Source organism: Phycodurus eques, chromosome 1 (genome assembly GCF_024500275.1).
Source record: "Phycodurus eques isolate BA_2022a chromosome 1, UOR_Pequ_1.1, whole genome shotgun sequence".
Taxonomy (NCBI): Eukaryota; Metazoa; Chordata; class Actinopteri; order Syngnathiformes; family Syngnathidae; genus Phycodurus; species Phycodurus eques.
The window spans coordinates 40,863,874-40,887,944 of NC_084525.1; the positions used below are offsets into that span (position 1 = coordinate 40,863,874).

Sequence of the window (24,071 nt, forward strand, 5' to 3'; positions counted from 1 at the left end):
CAAGAAAAAAAAACAAAAAAAGGCATGCGTGGTGTACTCGAGATGACCAACACTGCACACCGCACATACAGAAACATTCCCAAAAAAATGTAACAGCATGGAAAAGTTTATTTATTTTGATAATTCCATTCAAAAAGTTAAACTTTAATAGATAATAGATTCAGGCCCCACAATTTAAACAATTTCAAAGATTTATTTATTTTTACATAATTTGGGCTTCCAGCTCATAAAGCCCATGAAATCAGGAATTCAAAAAATGTGAATACTGTGAAGAAATCACCATTTACTTCTCAGTTTTTGTAGGGAAAAAAAGGAAGAAATTAGGCTCACATTAAATCAATCAAATTATGGTACTTTCAAAACGATATGTTAATCTTCAATACTTGGTTGGGAATCCCTTTGCTCTAATCACTGCCTCGATGCACCGTGGCATTGAGGAAATCAACCTGTGGCATTACCAGGGAGTTATGGAAGTCCAGATTTTCTTGATGGTTGCTGTCAGTTCTTCTTTGTTTTTGGGTCTGGTGCCCCTCATTTTCCTCTTGATAATACCCCATAGATTCTCAATGGAGTTTAGATCCGGCGAGTTGGCTGGCCAGTCAACCACTGTGATGGCATTGGCATCAAACCAGGTTTTGGTGCTTCTGGCGGTGTGGGCAGGGGCCAGGTTCAGCTGGAAGATGAAATCTGCATCTCCATACAGATCCTCAGCAGAAGGAATCATGAAGTCCTCTAAACATTCTGGTAGACTGTTGCGGTGACCTTGGATTTAAGAAAGCAGAGTTTACCCATACCCGCACTGGACATTGGACCCCAAATCATGACTGACTGTTGATATTTCACACTGGACCTCAAGCAGCTTGGGTTCCGTAATTCACCAGTCTTCCTCCAACCCCTTGGACCTTGATTCCTGAATGAAAGGCACACTTTACTTGAATCGGAAAAGAGGACCTTGGACCACTGGACAACAGTCCAGTCCTTCTTCTCCTTGGCCCAGTTGAGACACTTCCTACGTTGGCTCAGGCCCAGAAGTGGCTTGACTTGAGGAATCCGACAGTTGTAGCCCATCTACCGAATTGGTCTGAATGTGGTGGTTTTTGAAGCTGTGACTCGCGCCTCATTCCACTCTTTCTGGATTTCTGCTAGATTCTTCAATCTTCTCTGTTTGCTAGTCTGCTGAACCCCAAAATCATCTCTTTTGCTGGTGCATCTTCTGGCACATTTTGTCCTTCCACTAGACTTTCCATTGATAGGCTTGGAAACAGCACTCTGTGAACAGCCAGCCTCCTTAAGCTATGAACGTTTGTGGCTTACCCATCACCTGGAGGGTATCAATGATGGTCTTCTGGCCAGTTGTCAAGTCTGTAGTCTTCCCCATATTGAACCCAATTGAGACAGTTGAAGCAAACTGAAGCAATTTAATGACACGTGGGGAAACCTGTGCAGATGCTTTGAATTTATCAGATGATTAGTGTGTGACAATCAGTTTATAACATTTATGGCCTGCAAAACTTGGGCTAAGTTCTTCATGTTATTCAAATTTTTTAAGTTCCTGATTTCGTGGGTTTTATGAGCTGGAAGCTCAAATTATGTAAAAATAAATAAATACTTCAAATTGTTTAAATTGTGGGGCCTGAATCTATAATCTATGAAAGTTTAACTTTTTGAATGGAATTATGGAAATAAATAAACTTTTCTATGATATTTAAATTTTTGGGAAAGGGTCTGTACTACCATGGTTGGATCTCGACCTTCCGAGCTCCTTGCTTCTCGATGGTTCCACGATGACACAGAAGCTGGTCTCACGCCGAGGATCGAGCATCAAGGAGCCTCCACGGACACGCTAAAATCGAGGAAGCACTGATGTTTCCTTGAAGGAAGTCATTTAGGTCCTTGACAGTGACATATAAAAATGGATGTGTGTACCAGATGGATCATAAATGGGACAGGACTTTAATAGTTAAGAATTAAAGTTAATCATTTGGTGTTGTCATTTCGTGATCCTTGTATGTCCAAAACTGTCACTTTTCAGGAAAAAAAAAAAAAAGCTTGTTTCTTGAACCATTTACATCATTGTCAAGGAGAACAAGCAATTTTCAACACTTTAGACTGGTCAATCATTTTTAAAAATCACAGACCCACACGGGGACTGACCAATAGTATTGATTTTTGAAAGAATTTGGACATGGGAACTTTCCGCTGACACCAGCGATATTTTGCTTAGTCTGTTTTGGGAAGTATTTAATACTGAAATTACTAATTACACCGGCACATGGTTACTGCGCAAAAGACTGCAAAGATTAGGATGTAATTTGATAAAATAAAGTTCGCCTCATCAAGGAAATAAAAACGTTTTGACAGTTCTACACTTGTTTTTGGCTCCATGTAATACATAGTATGCAACAGATCAACATGATCCATCCATTAACTTTCTACTTCGCTTATCCTCACTAGGGTCACGGGTATGCTGGAGCCTAACCCAGCTAATTATATACAGTGGGTACGGAAAGTATTCAGACCCCCTTAAATTATTCCCTCGTTATATTGCAGCCATAAATTTTTTCCCCTTAATGTACACACAGCACCCCATATTGACGGGAAAAAATTTTGAGATTTATTAAAAAAGAAAAACTGAAATATCACACAGTATTCAGAGCCTTTGCTGTGACATTCATATTTAAATCGGGTGCTGTCCATTTCTTCTGATCACCCTGAAGATGGTTCTACACCTTCATTGGAGTCCAGCTGTGTTTGATTATACTGATTGGACTTGATTAGGAAAGCCACACACCTGTCTATATAAGACCTTACACCTCACAGTGCATGTCAGAGCAAATGAGAATCATGAGGTCAAAGGAACTTCCTAAAGAGCTCAGAGACAGAATTGTTGCACAGATCTGGCCAAGGTTACAAAAAAGTCTCTGCTGCACTTAAGGTTCCGAGGAGCACAGTGGCCTCCATAATCCTTAAATGGAAGACATTTGGGACGACCAGAACCCTTCCTAGAGCTGGCTGTCCGACCAAACTGAGCAATCGGGGGAGAAGAGCCTTGGTGAGAGAGGTAAAGAAGAACCCAAAGATCACTGTGGCTGAGCTCCAGAGATGCAGTCGGTAGATGGGAGAAAGTTCTAGAAAGTTAACCATCACTGCAGCCCTCACCAGTCGGGGCTTTATGGCAGAGTCGCCCGACGGAAGCCCGATTCTCTGGTCTAATGAGACCAAGATAGAACTTCTTCGCCTTAATTTTAAGCGGTATGTGTGGAGAAAACCAGAAACTGCTCACCACCTGTCCAATACAGTCCCAAGAGTGAAGCATGGTGGTGGCAGCATCATGCTGTGGGGGTGTTTTTCAGCTGCAGGGACTGGACGTCTGGTTGCAATCGAAGGAAAGATGAATGCGGCCGAGTACAGGGATATCCTGGACGAAAACTCCTCCAGAGTGCTCAGGACCTCTGACTGGGCCGAAGGTTCACCTTCCAACAAATCAATGACCCTAATCACACAGCTAAAATAAAAAAAAAAGGAGTGGTTTTAGAACAACTTCGTGACTGTTCTTGAATAGCTCAGCCAGAGCCCTGACTTAAACCTAATTGAGCATCTCTGGAGAGACCTGAAAATGCCTGTCCACCAACATTCATCATCCAACCTGACAGAACTGGAGAGGATCTGCAAGGAGGAATGGCAGATGATCCCCAAATCCAGGTGTGAAAAACTGCATCATTCCCAAAAAGACTCGTGGCTGTATTAGCTCAAAAGGGTGCTTCTACTAAATACTGAGCAAAGGGTCTGAATACTTATGGCTGTGTGATATTTCAATTTTCTTTTTTAATACATCTGTAAAAAAATCAACAATTCAGTTTTTTTCTGTCAATATTAGTGTACATTAATGAGGGGGGAAATGAACTTAAATGATTTTAGCAAATGGATCCAATATAACAAAGAGTGAAAAATTTAAAGGGATCTGAATACTTTCCGTACCCACTGTACATATGAAAAGGTCACTACATATGCACTGCAAGTGAAAGTTGCTGCGAAAGCCCACTCACGATTGGTGTGACCCACATCATTGACCCAATGTCATCTTTAATTGATGTCTCCACGAAATGACGTCATCTCGGAGCAATTGCTATATTTCTCCAAACATTTGTCGCTCCTTGCGCCTGTTTTTCTCATCTCAACGAGATCTCTGCTGGGAGGAGCTATCATGGATTGGATAGGGGTACTCAGGTTCTCAATTCATTCTGTTTATCGGTATGTGTGTGACCTGGTTGACATGCATGTTTTGTATTGTGGGAAGAACATGCCAAGTCCACAGAAAAGGAACACAAAGCGGTGTGAAATATTGGTGCATAAAGATTTTTTATTTTTTTCCAAAATAAGTGTTGATGAGAGCCACTAACTGATGCAATTTAAGATACACTGTCACTATCATGTTCAGCATACAAGGCATTTGTATCGTCTGTAAGGTGTCAAGTGTCTGCACATTTCAACAATGATTGCTAGACATTGTCTCTTTGGGTGAGATTGTAGTCGACGAGGTCAGCGTGGGAGTACGACTTCATGCACACATCATCCACGTTTGCAACATTTGGGAATATTCTGAATGAATCTCCACAAAAGGTGAAACTTTTTATTGTTAGACATTCATTCATCTATTCATTCGTTCTTAGTTAGGCAGGCCGGCTGCTGGGCCGACCTCTGGAGTGACACCTTCACAGTGGTGCTGCTTGACATCTGTGTAGAAATCTGCGGTTTGGTCTTTGCACTGTCAAGAAGAGTGCAAAAGGGAAACAGGACAGATATATATTATCCTTTTCTTGGCTTCCAAAATTGATTTAGGGCTCCAAACCTCTTGGTTGATGGCTTTTAAGGTGGTTTTGGCACTGTGCCGCCTTTGGGAAAGCCCCTGAAATTGGCTGTTGACCAGGAAGGGGCTGATGGATGTGGGAGTTCAAAGGAAACTCCTCCCTGTGATTTTCATCTCATTTGTCTGCTTGACTGGATGCTTTCCTACATTTCCCAGCATGCCTCTGAGCCAAAGCGCATGCCTCACAAGGAAATAAAAAAATGGTAACAGCAAGAATTTTCCTTGAGTCCTTTCTAGCGCCATTCTATTAACATGATTTTATTAGCTCTCCTTCTGTCTTAGGATCCATCAGCCCTCTGCCCCTCCAGCAGACCGATGGGCTGCTACTGTATGCTGCAGGCGGGGCAGCAAGCCTCTCGGCGGTCCGGCAGTGGGCAAAAATCCATCTGCCGCACGATCTCAGTGAAAAGCTCGTCCACCATTGTCTTACTCTTGGCGGAGGTCTCCATGAAGGGACAGCCCCAGTCCTCTGCCAGTGTCTGGCCCTCACTGGGGGACACCTCCCTCTCGTCCTCCAGGTCCACCTTATTTCCCACCAGCACCACCGGCACCTGCTGGTACCTGGAAAGAAAAGAGGAAGCCATATGTAATTCTGCATCCCCCTCTATTTTGGACGAGCTACTACAGAAGCTTCCCGACGCCTCCAAGAAAAACTCAGTGATGCAGTGAGTGTCGGCCTACATATTGTCTGTTGCCTAAACCGCAAGAATGATGCACAGTGAGGCAAGAGGAGAACGACAAATGCAGCCCCTCAAGCTTCCCACGAGACTGCCAGCCCTCCCTGGGTGTCTAATATCTGTAGGCGGTCTCATTAGAGAGGCGTCATGACAAAAGAATACCTCTTTGTAACACTGCCTTTACTTGGCATGCAGGCGGCATCTAACAATGATCATGCAATACGCATGTGTCCTTTCTAAGCGTGCGAAGTATGTCGTCGTCGTCGTCGTCGTCCCCCCCCCCCCCCCCCCACCCCCGGGCCATCGACATGAGGAGACCAGACTGGAGGGATTAATGGATTACAGGTTATTGAATAATTTAATAATGCTTCTGCGGTGGAGAAGTATCAAGAGCAATATGAATAGATCTTAAAGAAGACATATTATGGCCTTTTTCAGCACAATTCAAAACAGTTGTCAGGTTTATTAATAAAAGGTCTTTGACACTGTCAAAATGCACAAAAGATTAATATTTCCAACACACTTGACATCCACTTGTCTGCTTGAAAAGCAATCACCCAGTTTTGGGGCAGGTTCTGTTGCATGGAAATGCCTAGTACCACTTTTGTTACCATGACGATTGTCTGCAGCGCTAGGGCATGCCATGCAGTGATTATATAGAATGTATATATCATATTCATCATATTATTTACAGCAGCTGATAAAGAAGATACGCATAGAGTTTCAACACCTTGGGTTTAGTTCCCCTTTACCAAGTTCACCGAACCTTGGGGACGTATTTTGAAGCCTTTACGGCCAATAGTCTTGTCCTCCTGCTTCTGGTTTCATGAGATGCTGGAGGGAAGGAGTGCAGGAAACGTGCCAAGGAAGGCGCATCCTTAAGAAAGGAAGGAAAAGTGGCATGGACAAGCTTGTCGTCCGACCTGTGTGTGCAGTGAGGGTGTGAACAAGGAGAGAGCCACGTGGGCAAATGCAATCTGACAGTCTCGCAGGAGAAACTCTATATATATCTACAAAGACACAGGGAGTGCCGGCTTCTCCTTGGTTGAGAGCTTGCTGCGCTTGTTTGTTGCCAGGTTGGGCTGCATGCTTGCACTGTTCGTCACAGCTAAACTTCATTTAACTGGAATGCTTGTGCTGGTCTTAGTATAAATGCACTGGCGGGCCATCCATTAATTGGCCAAAATGTCCCCGCTTCCATTGATATACAGTAGGTGCCACTTTCATCCTCCTGGTGTTTTCTGGTTAAAAGACATTATGTGAAGGCCATGCACATCAGGATTCAAATTTTTGTATATTTTTTATTATTTAATTGCAAAATTGAGTTAACTGCAGTATGGCAGTCTATTTATGACACTGTGATTCTGATCTAACTAATACTGTCAACACTTGCCACTTATTCCATAGTTCTGCACTGAAAATTTTTTTGTAGAAGAAACCATCCATCCATCCATCCATTTTCTGAGCCGCTTCTCCTCACTAAGGTCGCGGGCGTGCTGGAGCCTATCCCAGCTATCACCGGGCAGGAGGCGGGGTACACCCTGAACTGGTTGCCAGCCAATTGCAGGGCACATCCAAACAAACAACATTCGCACTCACATTCACACCTACGGGAAATTTAGAGTCCCCAATTAATGCATGTTTTTGGAATGTGGGAGGAAACCGGAGTGCCCGGAGAAAACCCACGCAGGCACGGGGAGAACATGCAAACTCCACACAGGCGGGGCCGGGGATTGAACCTCGCTCCTCAGAACTGTGAGGCTGACGCTCTAACCAGTCGGCCTTAAAACTGAGGTTGAAATTAACTTGTTGGCCAGGAGATGAAAAAATCCACCGACCGAGCATATTTTTTTACCAGCCAAAATATTTAGTCATTTTACATAGGGTTGCACAATATAGTGGAAAAATATCATCATTGCGATAATGGCAGGTGCAATATTTGTAAAGGTGGGCAGCCCATATTTTACACATACTTATGTTGGATGCAAACGGAGAGAAGTCACAATAAGAAAAACAAAATACTTTTATTAAACATCCATAAAGTCTGGCTTCCCTTTTCCTGACACAGTCCTCGTGTCACAGCATTACAGCCTCCGTGGGATTATACTCCCTGGCACGTGTGCTTCTGTTTAATTTTTCATCATTGAACACGGACTAAAGGACTTGGAGGTTGAAATGTCAGGCTGTCGATGTTGCATTTAAGTTGTTTTAAAAAGAGTTTGGATTTTGCTTAGCAAAACTACAGTGTTGATTGTTGTATTATGAGATTTTCTGAATGTTTTTAGCTTGTACTGTCAAACCTGTTTGTTTGTTGTAGGGTTGGGCGATTTGGCAAAAAAAAAAAAAAGTCTTTCATATCATGCGATATTGATTATTATCAAGATTATTTGATATTGTTTTTCAACTTTTTAAAATAGCCAGTTTTAAAGCATCTATACTGAAAAATAAAGAAGCTAGAGAGTAGTTCAACATTTTCTTAATGTTTTTTGTTACCATCACTCCTTAAATTCAATAATTAAAACAAGCAAATAAAATAAATATAGAAAAATATAAGAACCCTTTTCACTCAACAGTGCAGCGAATGTATAAAAATATAAAACTGGTTTGGCAGGGTTATAATAGTTTTGGATTTTCCATTATAGTTAGTTTTTATTTCGTTTTTGACTTTTCTTTTCCAAATTCAGTTAGTTTTAATTAGTTTTTAGAGCAGGTTTGTTATTTTCCCTTAGTTTTTTTTTTTTTTTTTTAAAGGCTGTGTTTCAGTTTAGTTTTTATTTGTTTCAGTATTAGTTACGTATTGTGTAATCAAAACTCAACAATATTACAATAAAAAAAAAAAGGTATTTACTTTCTAACAGATGAACAACCATCCACAAATCAAATCCAGTTACTGTATAACAGTCCACATTATTTGAAATGCATAATACTGCTTCTAAGGTTAGACGCATCACAACGTGCAGTAAAACCATTCATGAGACACATGCTGTAGTATGGCCTTTTAATAAATATGTGTTTATACGTTTAACTAACACAAAAAAATATCTTTCGTTCTTATTTTCATGTTTTCCCTCCGTTGTTGCTAAATTGCAAACTTCTCAAGTGGACTGTTAGATAGACAGACAGAGAACGTAAGCTTGCTTTTACTTGCTGTATCTCCAGTGAAAGTGCCTCCAGTCTGATTTTTTTGTTCAGTCCATGATTATTGTGACAAAGCTTTTCAAGTTTTCCTGCTGTTACTGAGGGGTTGTTGGCAGTAGTTCAATCACCTGCTGTGTAAGCGAGACAAACTCCTTGTCTGCTTTCACATCTGCCTTTCATGGTGGGAAACAGCGGCATTTTGAGACTCTAGGCAGTTGTCCGTTTCTCTGAAGTTTCCCCAAAAAGACCAATAAACGACATGCAGGTTCCATGAATGCACTAGCTAGTCGGTGGCCATCTGAGCCGTTTCAGTTAACAACACGTAGCAACAAACACAGGTTGGATGTAAAAGTTATTAGCTTTGCGGCAAAACTTGTGCTTGGTCTGGCGAGCCGTCAATATGACGGCGCTGCCCGAAGGATGTCACTTCAAGGCGACGCACAGTAAGTGAACTACAATTCCCAAAAGACGTTTCGACCTTCCTTCCGTATCCGTTCTGTATTTATCCAAAATAAATATATTTAAAATCAACGTCGAAAGCTCATGTATGAAATTGACAAAGATGAAAACAAAAGATATTTTCGCTATAAATATTTATTAGTTTTAGTTAGTTTTGCACATGTAAAATGTCATTGTAGTTACTGTATTTTCATGACCATAAGGCACACTTAAAAGTCTTAAATTTTCTCCAAAATGGACGGGGCGCCTTATGATGCGACGTGCCTTCTGTGTGCACCGAGTTCCAAAATCTGTAAATGTTGTGTGACTTTGATGAGCGCTCCGCTTGACTGACTGGGAGCATTTCCTGCCGACACGAAGGGTGCGCGTGAAGGAGGACCCTAAAGGCATTGCCCGTCCGACAATGACGAGAGGGAACCCGGCATGTTTGATGGCGAAATTCCCCAGGTGGTCATTTCGGATACAAAAGATGAGGGCTTTGATGGATTTGTGGATGAGGATTGATCAAAAAATAGCGTGAGTACATTGTTAAATGCGTCAATAATGTACAACCGAACTCAGACTTCAATAAAGTACAAACGAACTGAGTTTTGCTCCTGCTGCCTTTTTAAGAACATACGGTAACATGCGTGCATGCATGCTACCGTATGTTTTAAGCTAGCGTATGTTTTACCATGCCTGCGTCCAATAATACGGTGCGCCTTATGTATGTGTTAAATGAAGAAATCGACCCCGTAACTGAGACTGCGCCTTTTAATACGGTGCACCTTATGGTCGCGAAAATACGGTAGTCGATGTTTTTTTTTTTGGAAATATCGTTTTTACTTATTTTTGTTCCCAAAAATGTTTTTTCAATTTTAGTTTGTTATTTTAGTTCCTTTTCGTTTAAATAATAATAATAAGGGTTAGGGTTTGGGTTAATAATAATCTTGTTTTGAAGTCCTGAGTATTTTTGGAGGTACGAGATACAAAATAAACAAAGTGCCCCCTTGGGGATGATGACGATACCTCGATTTATAAACATTATCACTCTCCAGTTATGATGCTACATACCCTGTTAATATTATTGCTACTTTCAAATGTGCATCATCTTTATTAACAATACAGATTAACTAGTTTTGCCATTTTACAAACCACCTGAATAATGATGACACGATTGATTGTTGTTATTGGTGGCCACACTGCTAGCAGTGGCTAACTGCTAATGCTAGTTGTGCTAGTAACAGAGAGTGACAAGCTGTACTGACTGCGATCGCATTTTGTTTTTGTTTTTGCTTTCCACATAATCACTTGGGTGGTACTTCTTCAAATGAATAAACACAGGGTTGTCAGTTTTTGAGGGTGTCGACATACCTTGCACACCTTTCACATCGGCTAGTTATAATAGAGTTGCTCCACGTTGCTTTGGAGACACCACCACACAACCGGCGCTGTGTACTCACGGATCTCCGTCGCCGGGTGAGGACGGGCTGCCCCTGACTCAGCAGGCTCCGAGGATGGCTGAGTCGGGTCTTGATCCCGTGCTCAGGGCGAGCCAGCCGAAGAGGTGCGGCTTCTGTTTACTCCCGCTAATTACAAACGCAAGTGGAGTGGCAACAGTTTCATGCACATTTCCGTCACGTTAGATCAAGCCCTACTCCAATTTTACTGGTTCCAGGACACGTGGCGCTGCAGTATGATTGGGGTGTGTATATTTGTCTACGTGGGTACAAACATTCACCAGCCACATGGCAAGTAGCGCGCTAAGATTCACTCGCCAAACAAGTCATTTAGTCGCAATGGCGTGTGGCGAGCGTTAATTTTGGACCCTGTCTTGAACACTCAATATGTCTCAGAAGTCAAAACTTCACATATTTCCTCGTTCTGCAGAACCAAGCCGTGCGGCAAACCGTCGCGTATATTAATAGTCTTGTTTTTTTAGGCAGTAACGAGCGAAAATAGTGTCATTATATACATTTGAGTAGGCTTGTTTTGTTCAAATTGATCGTAATGCTTCGTTGCAAAAGTAAGCCGTATTGTTAAGTGCGTGCAGATTCATTTCCGCCTATATACACAGGTTTAGTCAGCTCGTTGTATAGATTGCTGATGGCTCTTAGACCTTTGAAATTACTTTGGGAAGATGACGTAACACAGGTGTCTGCTTTTGTTCTGAAGTTAAAGGCTTTTTGTACAGTCGATGGCGTTGCGTGACCACGGCAGACATCAACGGGCACGGCTGGCGCCCGGCGCTGTGTGCATACCGTATTAATCAACAACGGGGTAACAATTTGAGATTTTTTAGCAAATACCAACATTGACATGTGAGAGGCAACATTGTGGCACTGGGCATCCAGACTGCTGAAAAATATAACAAAGTAGTAGCAGAAGAAGAAGAAATCCAAGGAGCTAGGCTGTTTGCTTATATGGTGGTTGCAAACTTGTCATTTTTATTTCTCGCTCAGTACACCTTAGTGTTGACTGTGGGGACTACACAAATAAGGATTTCCGAGTAGAAATATTGAACTGTTTTAACATTTACGATTGTCTGCCCTGAGCTGACCATTTTCCGAGCAGATCAGGAAAAATCACTTATAAAGCACCCTACTCCACAGGATAATCGGTCGGGATAACTATTAGAGAGTATAGACATCAAACAATTGGGCTTGTTGTGTGTACCGCACTTTAAGGTACAGTACACAGAATTTAAATATCCAAACCGATTTGTAAAAAGTGACTGAGACACCCCACACATCAGACAATCTGCCTTTTGCTAATTTGGAATGGACTGGGAGGGTTGCTCAAATTCGTCTTGATTATTATTATAAGTGTACCGAGCTTTACTGCTTTAAATGTGAATCCCTTTTATTTAATTCTGGTGTATATTCTTCTTTTCGTCTAATTATCTTGTCCCCTCACACCTCTTCTTGAGATTTCTTTTGCAATAAGTGTCACAGAAAAAGCAGCCAAATGAAACACCTGAGGAGTTATTGATTTTTTACGACATTATTCACTCCATGTCACGGTCCAACTATGACAAAATTGATTAGGTGCGATTTCAGTTGTGTTAACATGTTTGCATCTACACTACTTTGCCAAAGGTATTCGCTCACTTGCCTTGAATCACATATGATTTTAAGTGATATCCCATTCTAAATCCAGATGGTTCAATCATCCAGATGGTTTCAATGGGGGTTTTGATCCCGTACCGTGTCTTCCGGTCCGTTTATCTGTATGCAAAATGACTGGATTATTTGCAATACACTCAAGGCACACCGAATATTTCGCGAACGAGTTGAGTCGTGTCATTAAAGCAAATTCATCCATGTCAATACTTGAGTTCAATATAGACCAATCATCTAATGCGTAGCTAGCATATGTTAGCTCACTAGAGGCTGTTCATTCTTTGGTCAACTACAAGAGACGACACAATCATTGACATTTTACTAATGTCTTTTAGCAAAGCAAACTACATCAACACAGCATTGTCTTGTCTTTCCTCCTTTCATGGTGATTTCAAGTAACAAGCCGTTTTTTTATCTGTGAAGCCGGCCACTTGTCGATGTACTTTTGCACACTTAACATTCTGAACTCGTATCCCGTATTTAAAAGATGGTTTTGCGCTTTGTCAGTGGGAATTCTGAAGAACGTAAATAAATAGAAACCTGATCATTTGGAGAAAACCAACAACCCCAATTCCAATGACGTTGGGACGTTGTGTTAAACATAAATAAAAACAGAATACAATGATTTTCAAATTATGTTCAACTCTATTTCATTGAATAGATAACAAAGACAAGATAATTAATGTTCAAACTGATAAACTTTATTGTCTTTAGCAAATAATCATTAACTTAGAATTTTATGGCTGCAACACGTTCCAAAAAGCTGGGACAGAATAATGTTTACCACTATGTTACGTCGCTGACTTGAGACTGAGGAAGTTGAGGAATACTCATCAAACATCTGTTTGGAACATCCCACAGGTGAACAGGCTAATTGGGAACAGGTGGGTGCCACGATTGGGTATAAAAGGAGCTTCCCTGAATTGTTCAGTCATTCACAAGCAAAGATGGAACGAGGTTCACCTCTTTGTGAACAAGTGCGTGAGCAAATAGTTGAACAGTTTCAGGACAATGTTCCTCAACGTACAATTGCAAGGAATTTAGGGATTTCATCAAAAGGTTCAGAGAATCTGGAGAAATCACTGCATGTAAGCGGCAAGGCCGAAAACCAACATTGAATGCCCGTGACCTTCGATCCCTCAGGCGGCACTGCATCAAAAACCGACATCAATGTGTAAAGGATATCACCACATGGGCACAGGAACACTTCAGAAAACCAATGTCAGTAAATACAGTTTGGCGCAAGTGCAACTTGAAACTCTACTATGCAAAGCAAAAGCCATTTATCAACAACACCCAGAAACGCTCCCGGCTTCTCTGGGCCCGAGCACATCTAAGATGGACTGATGCAAAGTGGAAATGTGTTCTGTGTTCCGACAAGTCCACATTTAAAATTGCTTTTGAAAATTGTGGATGTCGTGTTCTCCGGGCCAAAGAGGAAAAGAACCATCCGGACTTTTATGAACGCAAAGTTCAAAAGCAAGCATCTGTGATGGTATGGGGCTGTGTTAGTGCCAATGGCATGGGTAACTTACACATCTGTGAAGGCACCATTAATGCTGAAAGGTACATACAGGCCATCCAAGCAATGTCTTTTTCATGGACGCCCCTGCTTATTTCAGCAAGACAATGCCAAACCACATTCTGCACGTGTTACAACACGGTTCGTAGTAAAAGAGTGCAGGTACTAGACTGGCCTGCCTGCAGTCCAGTTGAAAATGTCTGCCACATTATGAAGCATAAAATACGACAACGGAGACCCCGGACTGTTGAACAGCTGAAGCTGTACATGAAGCAAGAATGGGAAAATGTCCACCTACGAAGCTTCAACAATTAGTGTCCTCAGTTCCCAAATGTTTATTGAATGTTGTTGAAAGAAAAGGTGATGTAACACAGTGGTAAACACGACCCTGTCCCAGCTTTTTTTTTGGAACGTGTTGCAGCCATAAAATTCCAAGTTAATGATTATTTGCTCAAAACAATAAAGTTTATCAGTTTGAACATGAAATATCTTGTCTTTGTAGTGTATTCAATTAAATATAGGTTGAACATGATTTGCAAATCATTGTATTCTGTTTTTATTTATGTTTAACACAACGGCCAAACTTCATTGGAAATGGGTTGTAACTCGAGCTAACCGTTTTTTAATTTAACGAGTAAGAATCGTATGTGCCCATCCTGCGTAAGATTGCGTTTAAAACTTTGAACAGTACATTCACTATCATCGGCCTCTTTAAAGACGGTGACGAGTCTGCATATTGACAGGAAGTGGAGCGGCTGGAGCTGTGGTGCGGCCGACACAACCTGCAGCTGAACACGCTCAAGACTGTAGAGATGATTGTGAACTTCAGGAGGCATCCTTCGCCACAGCTGCCCCTCATGCTGTCTAACTGCCCTGTGTCAACTGTTGAAACCTTCAAGTTCCTGGGAATTACAGTCTCTCAGGACCTGAAATGGGAGGCCAACATCATCTCCATCTGCAAAAAGGCCCAGCAGAGGATGTACTTCCTGCGGCTTCTGAGGAAACACGGCCTGCCACAGGAGCTGTTGAGGCAGCTCTACACAGCAGTCATCGAATCAGTCCTGTGTTCATCTATCACAGTCTGGTTTGGTGCTGCCATAAAAAAAGGACAAACTCTGAATGCAACGCACAATCAAAACTGCTGAAAAAATTGTCGGTACCCCCCTACCCACAGGGAGGACTTGCACACTGCCAGAACGAAGACAAGAGCATCCAAAATCCTCTTGGACCCTCCGGATCCTGGTCCCCACCTCTTCCAGCTCCTTCCCTCAGGTAGACACTATCAAACAATGCATACTAAAACTAGCAGACGTTCCAACAGCTTCTTCCCTCTTGCCATCCATCCCTCCATCCATTTTCTGAGCCGCTTCTCCTCACTAGGGTCGCGGGCGTGGTGGAGCCTATCCCAGCTATCATCGGGCAGGAGGCGGGGTACACCCTGAACTGGTTGCCAGCCAAGCGCAGGGCATACACAAACAAACAACCATTCACACTCACATTCACACCTACGGGCAATTTAGAGTCTCCAATTCATGCATGTTTTTGGGATGTGGGAGGAAACCGGAGTGCCCGGAGAAAACCCACGCAGGCACGGGGAGAACATGCAAACTCCACACAGGCAGGGCCGGGGATTGAAACCCGGTCCTCAGAACTGTGAGGCTGACACTCTAACCAGTCGTCCACCGTGCCGCCCCCTCTTTCCATTAACTTCTTAAATAGTTAACTTACAATCCATTGTAACATGCAGCCAATTTTGTCTTGATATTGTTGCCACATCTCTGTCGGGCCAATTATACTTTATTCGTGCACCTTTAAACCTGAACAGTCTCATTTTACTTCAAGAGCATCCTGTAGCATTGAATGGCATATAGTGTTTACAAAAATTTAACCCTGACACCATGGCGACTGTGGGCCCTGGAAGTACTTGCGGTGGCAGAAAAATTTTGCCAAAAGTCCCACCCCATCCGTGGCATAAACCCTATAAGGTTTAGGAGTGAGTTTATGGGAATTTTTGCCGCTTCTTCCAGGAGCATATTTGTGAAGCCACACACTGATGTTGGACAAGAAGCCTTGGCTCACTATCCACTTAAATCAACCTGAAAGTGTTGAAAGGAACAGGAAGGCGTAATCCCTAAACTGTTTGACTGTCCAAAATAGTTCCTTTCACTGGAGCTCAGGGGCTATAATATTTTGAACATTTCCAACTTTGTGGGAACAGTTTTGAGATGCCCCCTTCCTGTTCCAACATGACTGTGCATCAGTGCAAAAATTCAGCTTCATAAAGACATGGGTGAGAGTGTTTGATGTGGATGAACTTGACTTGCCTGCACAATCCTGACCGCAACCCTATAGAACACTTTTGGATGAATTAGAGCGGAGACTGCGAGCCAGGCCTTTTCACCCAACATAACCTCACAAATGCGCTTTTGGAAAAAATGGTCATAAATTCCCACAAACAAACTCCTAAACCTTGTGGAAAAGCTTCCCAGAAGAGTTGAAGATAACTGCAGATGGTGGACCAATGTCATATTAATCCCTATGGATTAAGACTGGGATGTCACTTCAATTCATATCTGAGTCAAGGCAGGTGAGCGAATACTTTTGGCCATATAGTGTATGTTATAGGTGTATTTTCAGAGTTGCTGACAAACAATTCACTGTCAAGTGTGTTCAATATGTGCGTTCAACTTTCCTTTTGAGATGCAGTTTTCTCTGCGTCTCACTTTTGAGGGAGCGCATACCAGTGTTCATGTTTGTTGTTAACGGGGCTATAAACCTGCAAAGATGCTGCATTGTCATTAAGAGACTCAGAGTTAAACTTTAGTTGGCGCTAATTACCGCTGAGGTTTTGCTGTACCGGGAATACACACAAAGAGAAGCAGTGTTTTTAAGCCGCAAAAAATGTTGGGATGTTTCCCTTGTATCCTCAGGGCTCACGTAGCCTTTTAAAGCTACCTGCTGTGCTAGCAAGCATTTTCACAAGCCCCACAGCAGCGGCAAGCAAGACACCATGAAGGCCTACAAGGCCGCAGTCTGCTTCTGCTGCTAATTAGCAGCTGCAGCCAGCGTGTCTGAACCCCATATAAAATGCACAAACAAATCACGCAACTTCTAGAGTAGTGTGTGGGTCTTGAAAGGGTGCTCAACAAATCTAGCTTTCTGTGCTGCGTAGCATTCATGTGATAAAGAGAGTGAGATTGGGCCTGTGGAGCAGATGTTCCACCAAATTGCAACCAGATTTCTGTTGTCGTTTTCAAAAGCTGCTGTGTTTTTTGTTTTTTTTTGTGGGAGATCAACAGACAATACGAAGAACATGTTTGGTGTATTGGAAACGCACTCAACACAAGCACTTAACTGGTGACCCTCCATTGCTTGCCCTCCGACAAGCTGGCCACTATAATGACTTGGTCTTTGCTGACGGCCAACGCTAAAAGCCCAATGTCCAGACGCTACTTTGAGGCCGCACCAGAGGGCCCCCAGAGATGCGTCGTTTTGGTCTCCACCCTGTTCCCACTCACCTCCTGCTATTAGACACGGCATCAGCGCAGCGTGAAAAAGCAGCTTCGAAGCAGCCGCCTCAGTATGCACGCAACAAACAAGATGATCCGATTGTGTGATAGAGTATGGAGCTGGACTTGACCAGGTTGTGCATGCAAGCTCACACTTTGAGGCATGGAACAGCATAGAGCCTCATGTGAGAGGAAGGTTTGCAGCACACATTCTTTCCCACATAAGAGCCCCACATTGCAGCTTACACGACTCCCTAATGGACGCCTGATGTCTTGTTGGCTTCAAACCCAACTCAATTCCATTAGGTTCTGGTGAGTGGGTTCATGCAACTTCACCGCATGTTGTTGGCTAGCTCAGCACAAATTTGTTTCAGCAGGCGGGATGATACCCTAAAGGCTCCATAACTTAATGTCGACGCCCTGCGAACGCAACATGCACGGGGCGCCTTGTTAACCGTCTGCAACTTGCCATTTGAGGCATTCGTCAGCTGCAAAATTCATCTGGTGCGGGTCGGAACGTCTTCGCCAGCAGAACAGCATTGTTATTCAGCAGCAAAAGCAGACTCCAGCTACTCCACCAGCCACTCATTATCATCATTATTGTGGGACCTTGTGGGTCCAAACACATGACAAGGAAAAAATCGGCTGTTGTTCTTACTCGTCTTAGAATGTGTGACGTAATCGAGATGACCAACACAGCACACCGCATATCTCCATTGACAATTGTGAGTCTCTCGCTCTCTCTCTCTCTCTCTCTCTATTAGGCTTTACACGATCAGGATTTTGGGGGCCGATCACCGACCAGCGAGTTTAAAAAAAACGATAGCCGATCACCGATCCCATCACAAGATGGAGGAACGTGTCTATTTAAATGACCTGTTCATTTACTGTATATACTTCCATCCATCCATCCATTACCTGAGCCGCGGGCATGCTGGAGCCTATCCCGATCAGCCCGATAAAATGGGTGTAAAGTCTAATTATATATATATATATATATATATATATAAAAACACACACACCCATCCATTTTCCGAACAGATTATCCTCACAAGGGTCGCTGGTGTGCTGGCGCATTTCCCAGCTATCTTTGGGCGAGAGGCGGGGTACACCCTGAACTGGTCGTCAGCCAATCGCAGGTCACATATAAAACACACATCCATTCACACTCCCATTCACACCTACAGGCAATTTAGAGTCTTTAATTATCCTACCACGCGTTTTGGAATGTTTTGGAACGTTTAGGAAAAACCGGAGTACCCGGAGAAAACTCCACACAGGCGAGGCCAGATTTGAACCCCAGTCCTCAGAACTGTGAGGCAGATGTGCTTACCATTCGTCCACTGTGCCGCCGATCGACATCCATTTTTTGGAACTGTTTTGATTTAAGGCAAGAGACTTTAAACTAAGCCATATGTTAAGAGTATAGCAGAGTTGTCAGTCCTGCAAGGGAACACAACACAACAACGGGAAGGCGGGATTTTGAGAGCATTTAGCGGCACGCCCACAGCGTCTGGAAGCTGAAAGAATGTTGCAATTTTTGACCAGTTTGAAGCCTGATTTCACATACGTCGGGATTTTGTATTCCATTCATTCATTGTCCGGCTTGTTAATAAGAAGACTCTCTTCTGTCATTTGTCAAATTTGCAAGATATTTTTTTGTTCTGTTTGGATGCACTTTAACCCTATAAATGTACTTTTTTAATTGACTTTCCATGGCATTGTTAAATAAATACCACATATCAAAACAACATTACTGTAATATCAGATTTGACACAGCGCTTGTATTGAATCTCAGTCGAGTGGGTGGGTGTACCTAATATTGTGACCGGTGAGCTTCTTTTGCCTTGTTTTGTTGAATCCTCCATTCTTTTGATTCGAAATAGACTTCTGGAGCGTGCGGTGCATTTTGGAGAGAAAAACAACAGTAAGCATAGACCAATCAGACAGATGTTATGATTATATAAGGGTGCATCTCAAACAGTGGGAAAAAAAAACCACTCGAGAAGCAGAGCTGTTTGAAATAAAAGCAGAAAGTATTTATGGGCCACATGTACACTTGGGCACACAGCAAGCGGTGGAGTCTCCCGCCGTCTTTGATATTATTCATATGAAGCGGAGTACCTCGACTGACGCATCAGGTGTGACGCAGACGTGAGGATGGTGACGTCTGAAGGCCTGCTGCTGTGAGGCCGTTCTAACGAAGGAAGGGTGGTTCAACTTCAACTTGGACGACATTCGGTTAGTTGAGCGCAAACTACAGCCACAATGCAAAAACTCAAAAAAAAATATTACCAAGAATATTTGTCTTAGTTTGAGTCAAAACTAATCTGATTAAAATAAGACACATCATGTTAAAAATGTATTGTTTTTAAACAGTTTTCACTTGTTTCAAGCTAATTTTTAAATAAGTAGAAAATAATTGCCAGTGGAGTAAGTTATTTTTCTTACTCCACTGGCAATTTCTTTTCGGCTTATTTCAAGTAAAAATGAGCTTGAAAGCAGGGGTGGGTGATATATCGAATATACTCGATGTATTGCGTGTTGTTGCACGTTAGATGCATAAAATGAATATCGTGGGGGCAAATCCTCACGTAGTGATTTCTGCTTTCACTCTCTACTGGTGCGCCTCTCACAGTAAGCAAAATCCAACTGTGGTGTCTGCTTGATTCATTATATTTGTGTCTCAGAGATGCCAACTGCTACGGTTTGGCCGGATTTTGTCCCGGCCACTTGCCTTGTGTTTTGCGGCTATGACCAAGTCGAAAATAGTCCACAAAGCACAAAACCGGAGAGGACGAGACGACATGCCGTCGTGTAAATTAGAGCAAGCGAGCATGAGCTTGCCGTTTAAGTACAGCAGAAAGTGATTGGCTGTCATAAGATTTGGAATTTACCAACCAATCGCCATAACGTTAGTTGATGATAGATACTCTTTTTTTACAACACCCGTTAGCGAAGAGGAGGGGCCATATACTATATTAAATATTTTATATCAGCAATGTGATGTTTGTTTGCACAATAGAGAACCGAGTTTTCTCATTGTAGAGTTTTGTCAGATGTTTTTTTTCCGTAGTATTTGTACAACTGGAGTGCATTTTCTTACACGTTCCAAGAGAAATCAATACATACATCGTACACATTTACGTCACGAGACACACATGTACTCACCTTATTGAGCACATATGTGATCACTTACATCTGTAAACATGTACATATGTATTTAAACATATATACAGTACATGCCACACCTATAAACAGACACCTTAAACCCAAATAATCACAACCACCATGGACATGAATACATACTGTATAGCCTATGCGTTGCGAGACTGCTGAGTTTTGATTTGGACTTTTAAGATCTGCACAATAAAATTACATTGTATCTTATTTTACTTACCGTAGTTTAACGGACCATACAACCTGATATTTCTTGTAATGTGTCATTTTGTAAATAAAACTGTCACTACATTATCGTATGTTTAGCAATTCAGTGCCAAGACATAGTGTTGAATACATCAAATCTGAAATTAAAATAAGTACAAACAAAAAGTTAGCTGTCAATGTTTTGCCACTCAAAGTGAATCAAAGCATTGTTAGCATTGTTCAGAGTTTTTCTGGTGGCCGATTGGCGTGTAGTTTTGGCTGAGACGCAAATGTTCCTGACAAAATCAAAATGTTCTTGACAAACCAGAATCTTCCTGTAAGGCGATGATAGTGATTGGCATCTCTGAATCAAAGGGTTGATTTGAACATTTATATAGTGATTTACAGAGCAAATCAGAATATCGAGATATATATCGTGTATCGGCCCGCGAGCCTAGTGAGGATAAGCGGAACGGAAGATGAATGAATGAATATCGTGTATCGCGATATAGCCTGCAAATATTGAGAGAATGGTTTTGGACCATATCGTGCAGCCCTGCTTGAAAACCAGTGAAAATTGTCTAAAAACAAGTTACTTTTTATGTGATGTTTCTTATTTTAATTTGTTTTGACTAGAAATAAGAAAAATATTCTTGCGAAGATTTTGAGTTTATGCGGTGCAATGAAGGCCAAACTAACACCCATCTATCCATTTCCCACTGATTTAAGTGTGGTACACAGAATGATTTCTAACATCTTAACCAATGTTTAATGTGAGAGACACACCCACACATGACATAGTGTATGGTGTACTCAAGATGACAATACAGCACACCACACACATAACCATGGCTGTGTTCGAAATCACTCACCATCCACTGTGGTACACTATTAGTGAATTTGCTCCTTTTTTTTTTTTTTTTTTTTTTTTGCGCTGTTCGAATGTTTATTGACCATAAGTTACCCCCTATATAGTGCCCTCAATGTATCTCCCAGTGCATCTTGAAAAATATTTAGCAACTATGCATACTAGATGATCATCTACTGATACATTCCACTCAGACAGAAAAATGGATTTCCAGTTCCGTGGTGTTTTGATTTTTGGAAAGATTAGTTGTGGTGAGAAAATATCTTTCGTAACAAAAAGAGCAACACATCACAACTTGGGTGGATGAAGTGCTTTGTATTCCTTTCTCCATTCTCTGCATTTGCTTATCCTTACTAGGGTTGCAGGTGTGCTAATTTGGTAAAATACACTCATCTTAAAACAATGCCGAACTCGGTATTGACCACACAAATAAGGATTTGGTATAGTAAATATTGAACAGGGTTAACATTTACAATTGTCTTCCCAACTGCTTTCCGAGCAGATTAGGAAGGGGGGGAAAAAAAATAAAATAATAATTCACTCAACACACCTCAAATCACTGGATAATATCATAGACAGCCGATAATCTTTGATGACTTTGATTTGGAAGAAATGGGGCCTTATTATTGGGATGTGTGTGCATACGCTTGCTTGAGCCAGGGCTCACAGGTGAACTGGAGCCTATCCTATCTGACTGTGGGCGAGATGCGAGGCACATCCTGGACTGGTTGCCAGTCTATCTCAGGGCACATAGAGACAAACAAACATTAACGTGCACACCAAAAGTACCCAGACAAGAATTTGAATATTCCTGAATCTTCTCATCAGACACGAAGAGCATAACTGTGTTTCCTATCACTCATGAAAACATAAGCACCTGGTGTTGGCCATCAATTTGAAATGACCTTAACAGTCAAGGGGCTTTGCACATGTGGGGGATGTGGGTGTTTCAACACCCACACTTTTCCCAGGGAACGGGTTCAACAGCCACATTTACCCCGCTGTTATTGCACAAACATTTTGGTACAACCCCACCACCCCCAAACATGAAGTGAATCCAACACTTTATGGATCACAGCGAGAGTTGAGCATTTCGAAGGCCGCTACAGTCCAATTATGTCACAAAGGGACTTTTTTACAGCCTTGTCATCTTATGAAAGCATTCATAGCTGAGGGCCCCAACTATGCTGTGGGATGTGGACTGAACTCAGTGATCAGAGGCCCGGCCCGAGTTCGTCATATGTATGTGTGTGAGTGTATAGCTGCAGGGGTGCAGAAGCTGCTATTCTAACACAAAAATGTCACCGCAGCACTAACCAATGCAAAATATTGTACAATCACGATTATATTATTATATCGTCTTAGTCTTCCCATCTTTTTCTCTCTTCGGGATTGCCATTTTGGCTTCCCTGACTCTTACCCACCCTGTTTTATGTGGGTTTGGGACCAGCACTGAGTTGGAATGGCTGCTATTACTCCCACATCTATATCTATATCTATCTAGCTAATCTCAAAGCACACATATTTGGCTGGGCACCTTGCAATATCTCACCTCTTGACCCTGATAATCTGGTCCCTCATGGGCTTGATGTCCTGAAAGCTCTGCTGGTTGACCAGACTGTAGACCAGGATGAAGCCCTGGCCGTTCCTGATGTAAAGGTCCCGCATGGAGGCGAACTGCTCGGTGCCGGCCGTGTCCAGGATCTCCAGCACCGACGGAGAAGAGTCCACCTCGATCTCCTTACGGTAAAAGTCTTCAATGGTCGGGTCGTACTTCTCGATGAAGGTTCCGGTGACGAACTGCACGGTCAGGGCCGACTTGCCCACCCCGCCGCTGCCGAGCACCACCACTTTGTACTCCCGCATCGCGCCCCGCGTTGTGCGGCCACGACGCGCCGAATGCGGTGCAGGCGGAGGAGATGTTGCATTCAGCCTCTACGGAGACCTTCCCACGCTATCTGGACGGGCATCCATAATGCAATAGGCAGAAAGAAGACGGGCTATAATTAGAAGTGAGCCGGCTGTACATCTTGCTAACGTGCTAAAAAAAAAATTTCCCCTCCCTCTCTGCTCAGCGAAGATCAGCGGAAGGGAAGGCGAAGGTTTTTTTTTTTTTTTTTTTGTCCCTGACAAGACAAAATAAATAAATAAATAAATAAAAAAGTGCGAGGAATCCACGCCTTTGAATTCAGGGCATCTAGTGGATGTTTCCGGTATGTCACGTATGCAAGAAAACAAGGGAGGTGACTCTCACCGGACATTTCATTAGGTACACCAACTCGGTTTTAATTGATACTGTCAGGGAAGTATTGTATTAAAAGGTCATTTGTTAACCAGTGGAACATCACATAACGAGGGTGCTGTTTATAATATGAGGGTTCTCTTATTTGGGGGTCAAAACATGAGAAACATCTCTCAAGTCTGATTCGTACAAGGGCCCGGCGATGTCCCGACATACGACATTTTGCGCGGCGTGAAGAATACGTCGTTACGCGATAACCGTGAACGTTCACTTACCGCCGCGCATACGTTTTTTTTTCCATTTGGTTGTTGTACATTGTTCT

The 24,071-nt window shown here is 42.5% G+C and overlaps 1 protein-coding gene across 2 annotated transcripts; it reads right to left on the bottom strand.

The window, feature by feature from the left end:
• Window positions 1-4,350: 4,350 nt before the first annotated feature.
• Window positions 4,351-23,663, bottom strand: LOC133410546 (ras-related protein Rap-2a-like). 2 transcript variants are annotated; one of them, XM_061691882.1, is made up of 2 exons: window positions 23,060-23,651; window positions 4,351-5,428 (listed from the first exon to the last, which is right to left on the bottom strand). In XM_061691882.1, the coding sequence occupies exons 1-2, from the start codon at window positions 23,371-23,373 to the stop codon at window positions 5,191-5,193; spliced, it is 552 nt and encodes a 183-aa protein (XP_061547866.1). In that variant the 5' UTR covers window positions 23,374-23,651; the 3' UTR covers window positions 4,351-5,190. The 2 variants fall into 2 exon arrangements, with proteins under 2 accessions (XP_061547866.1, XP_061547875.1); XM_061691891.1 differs by lacking the exon at window positions 4,351-5,428 and adding an exon at window positions 18,303-19,163 and having other exon boundaries at window positions 23,060-23,663.
• Window positions 23,664-24,071: the final 408 nt, after the last annotated feature.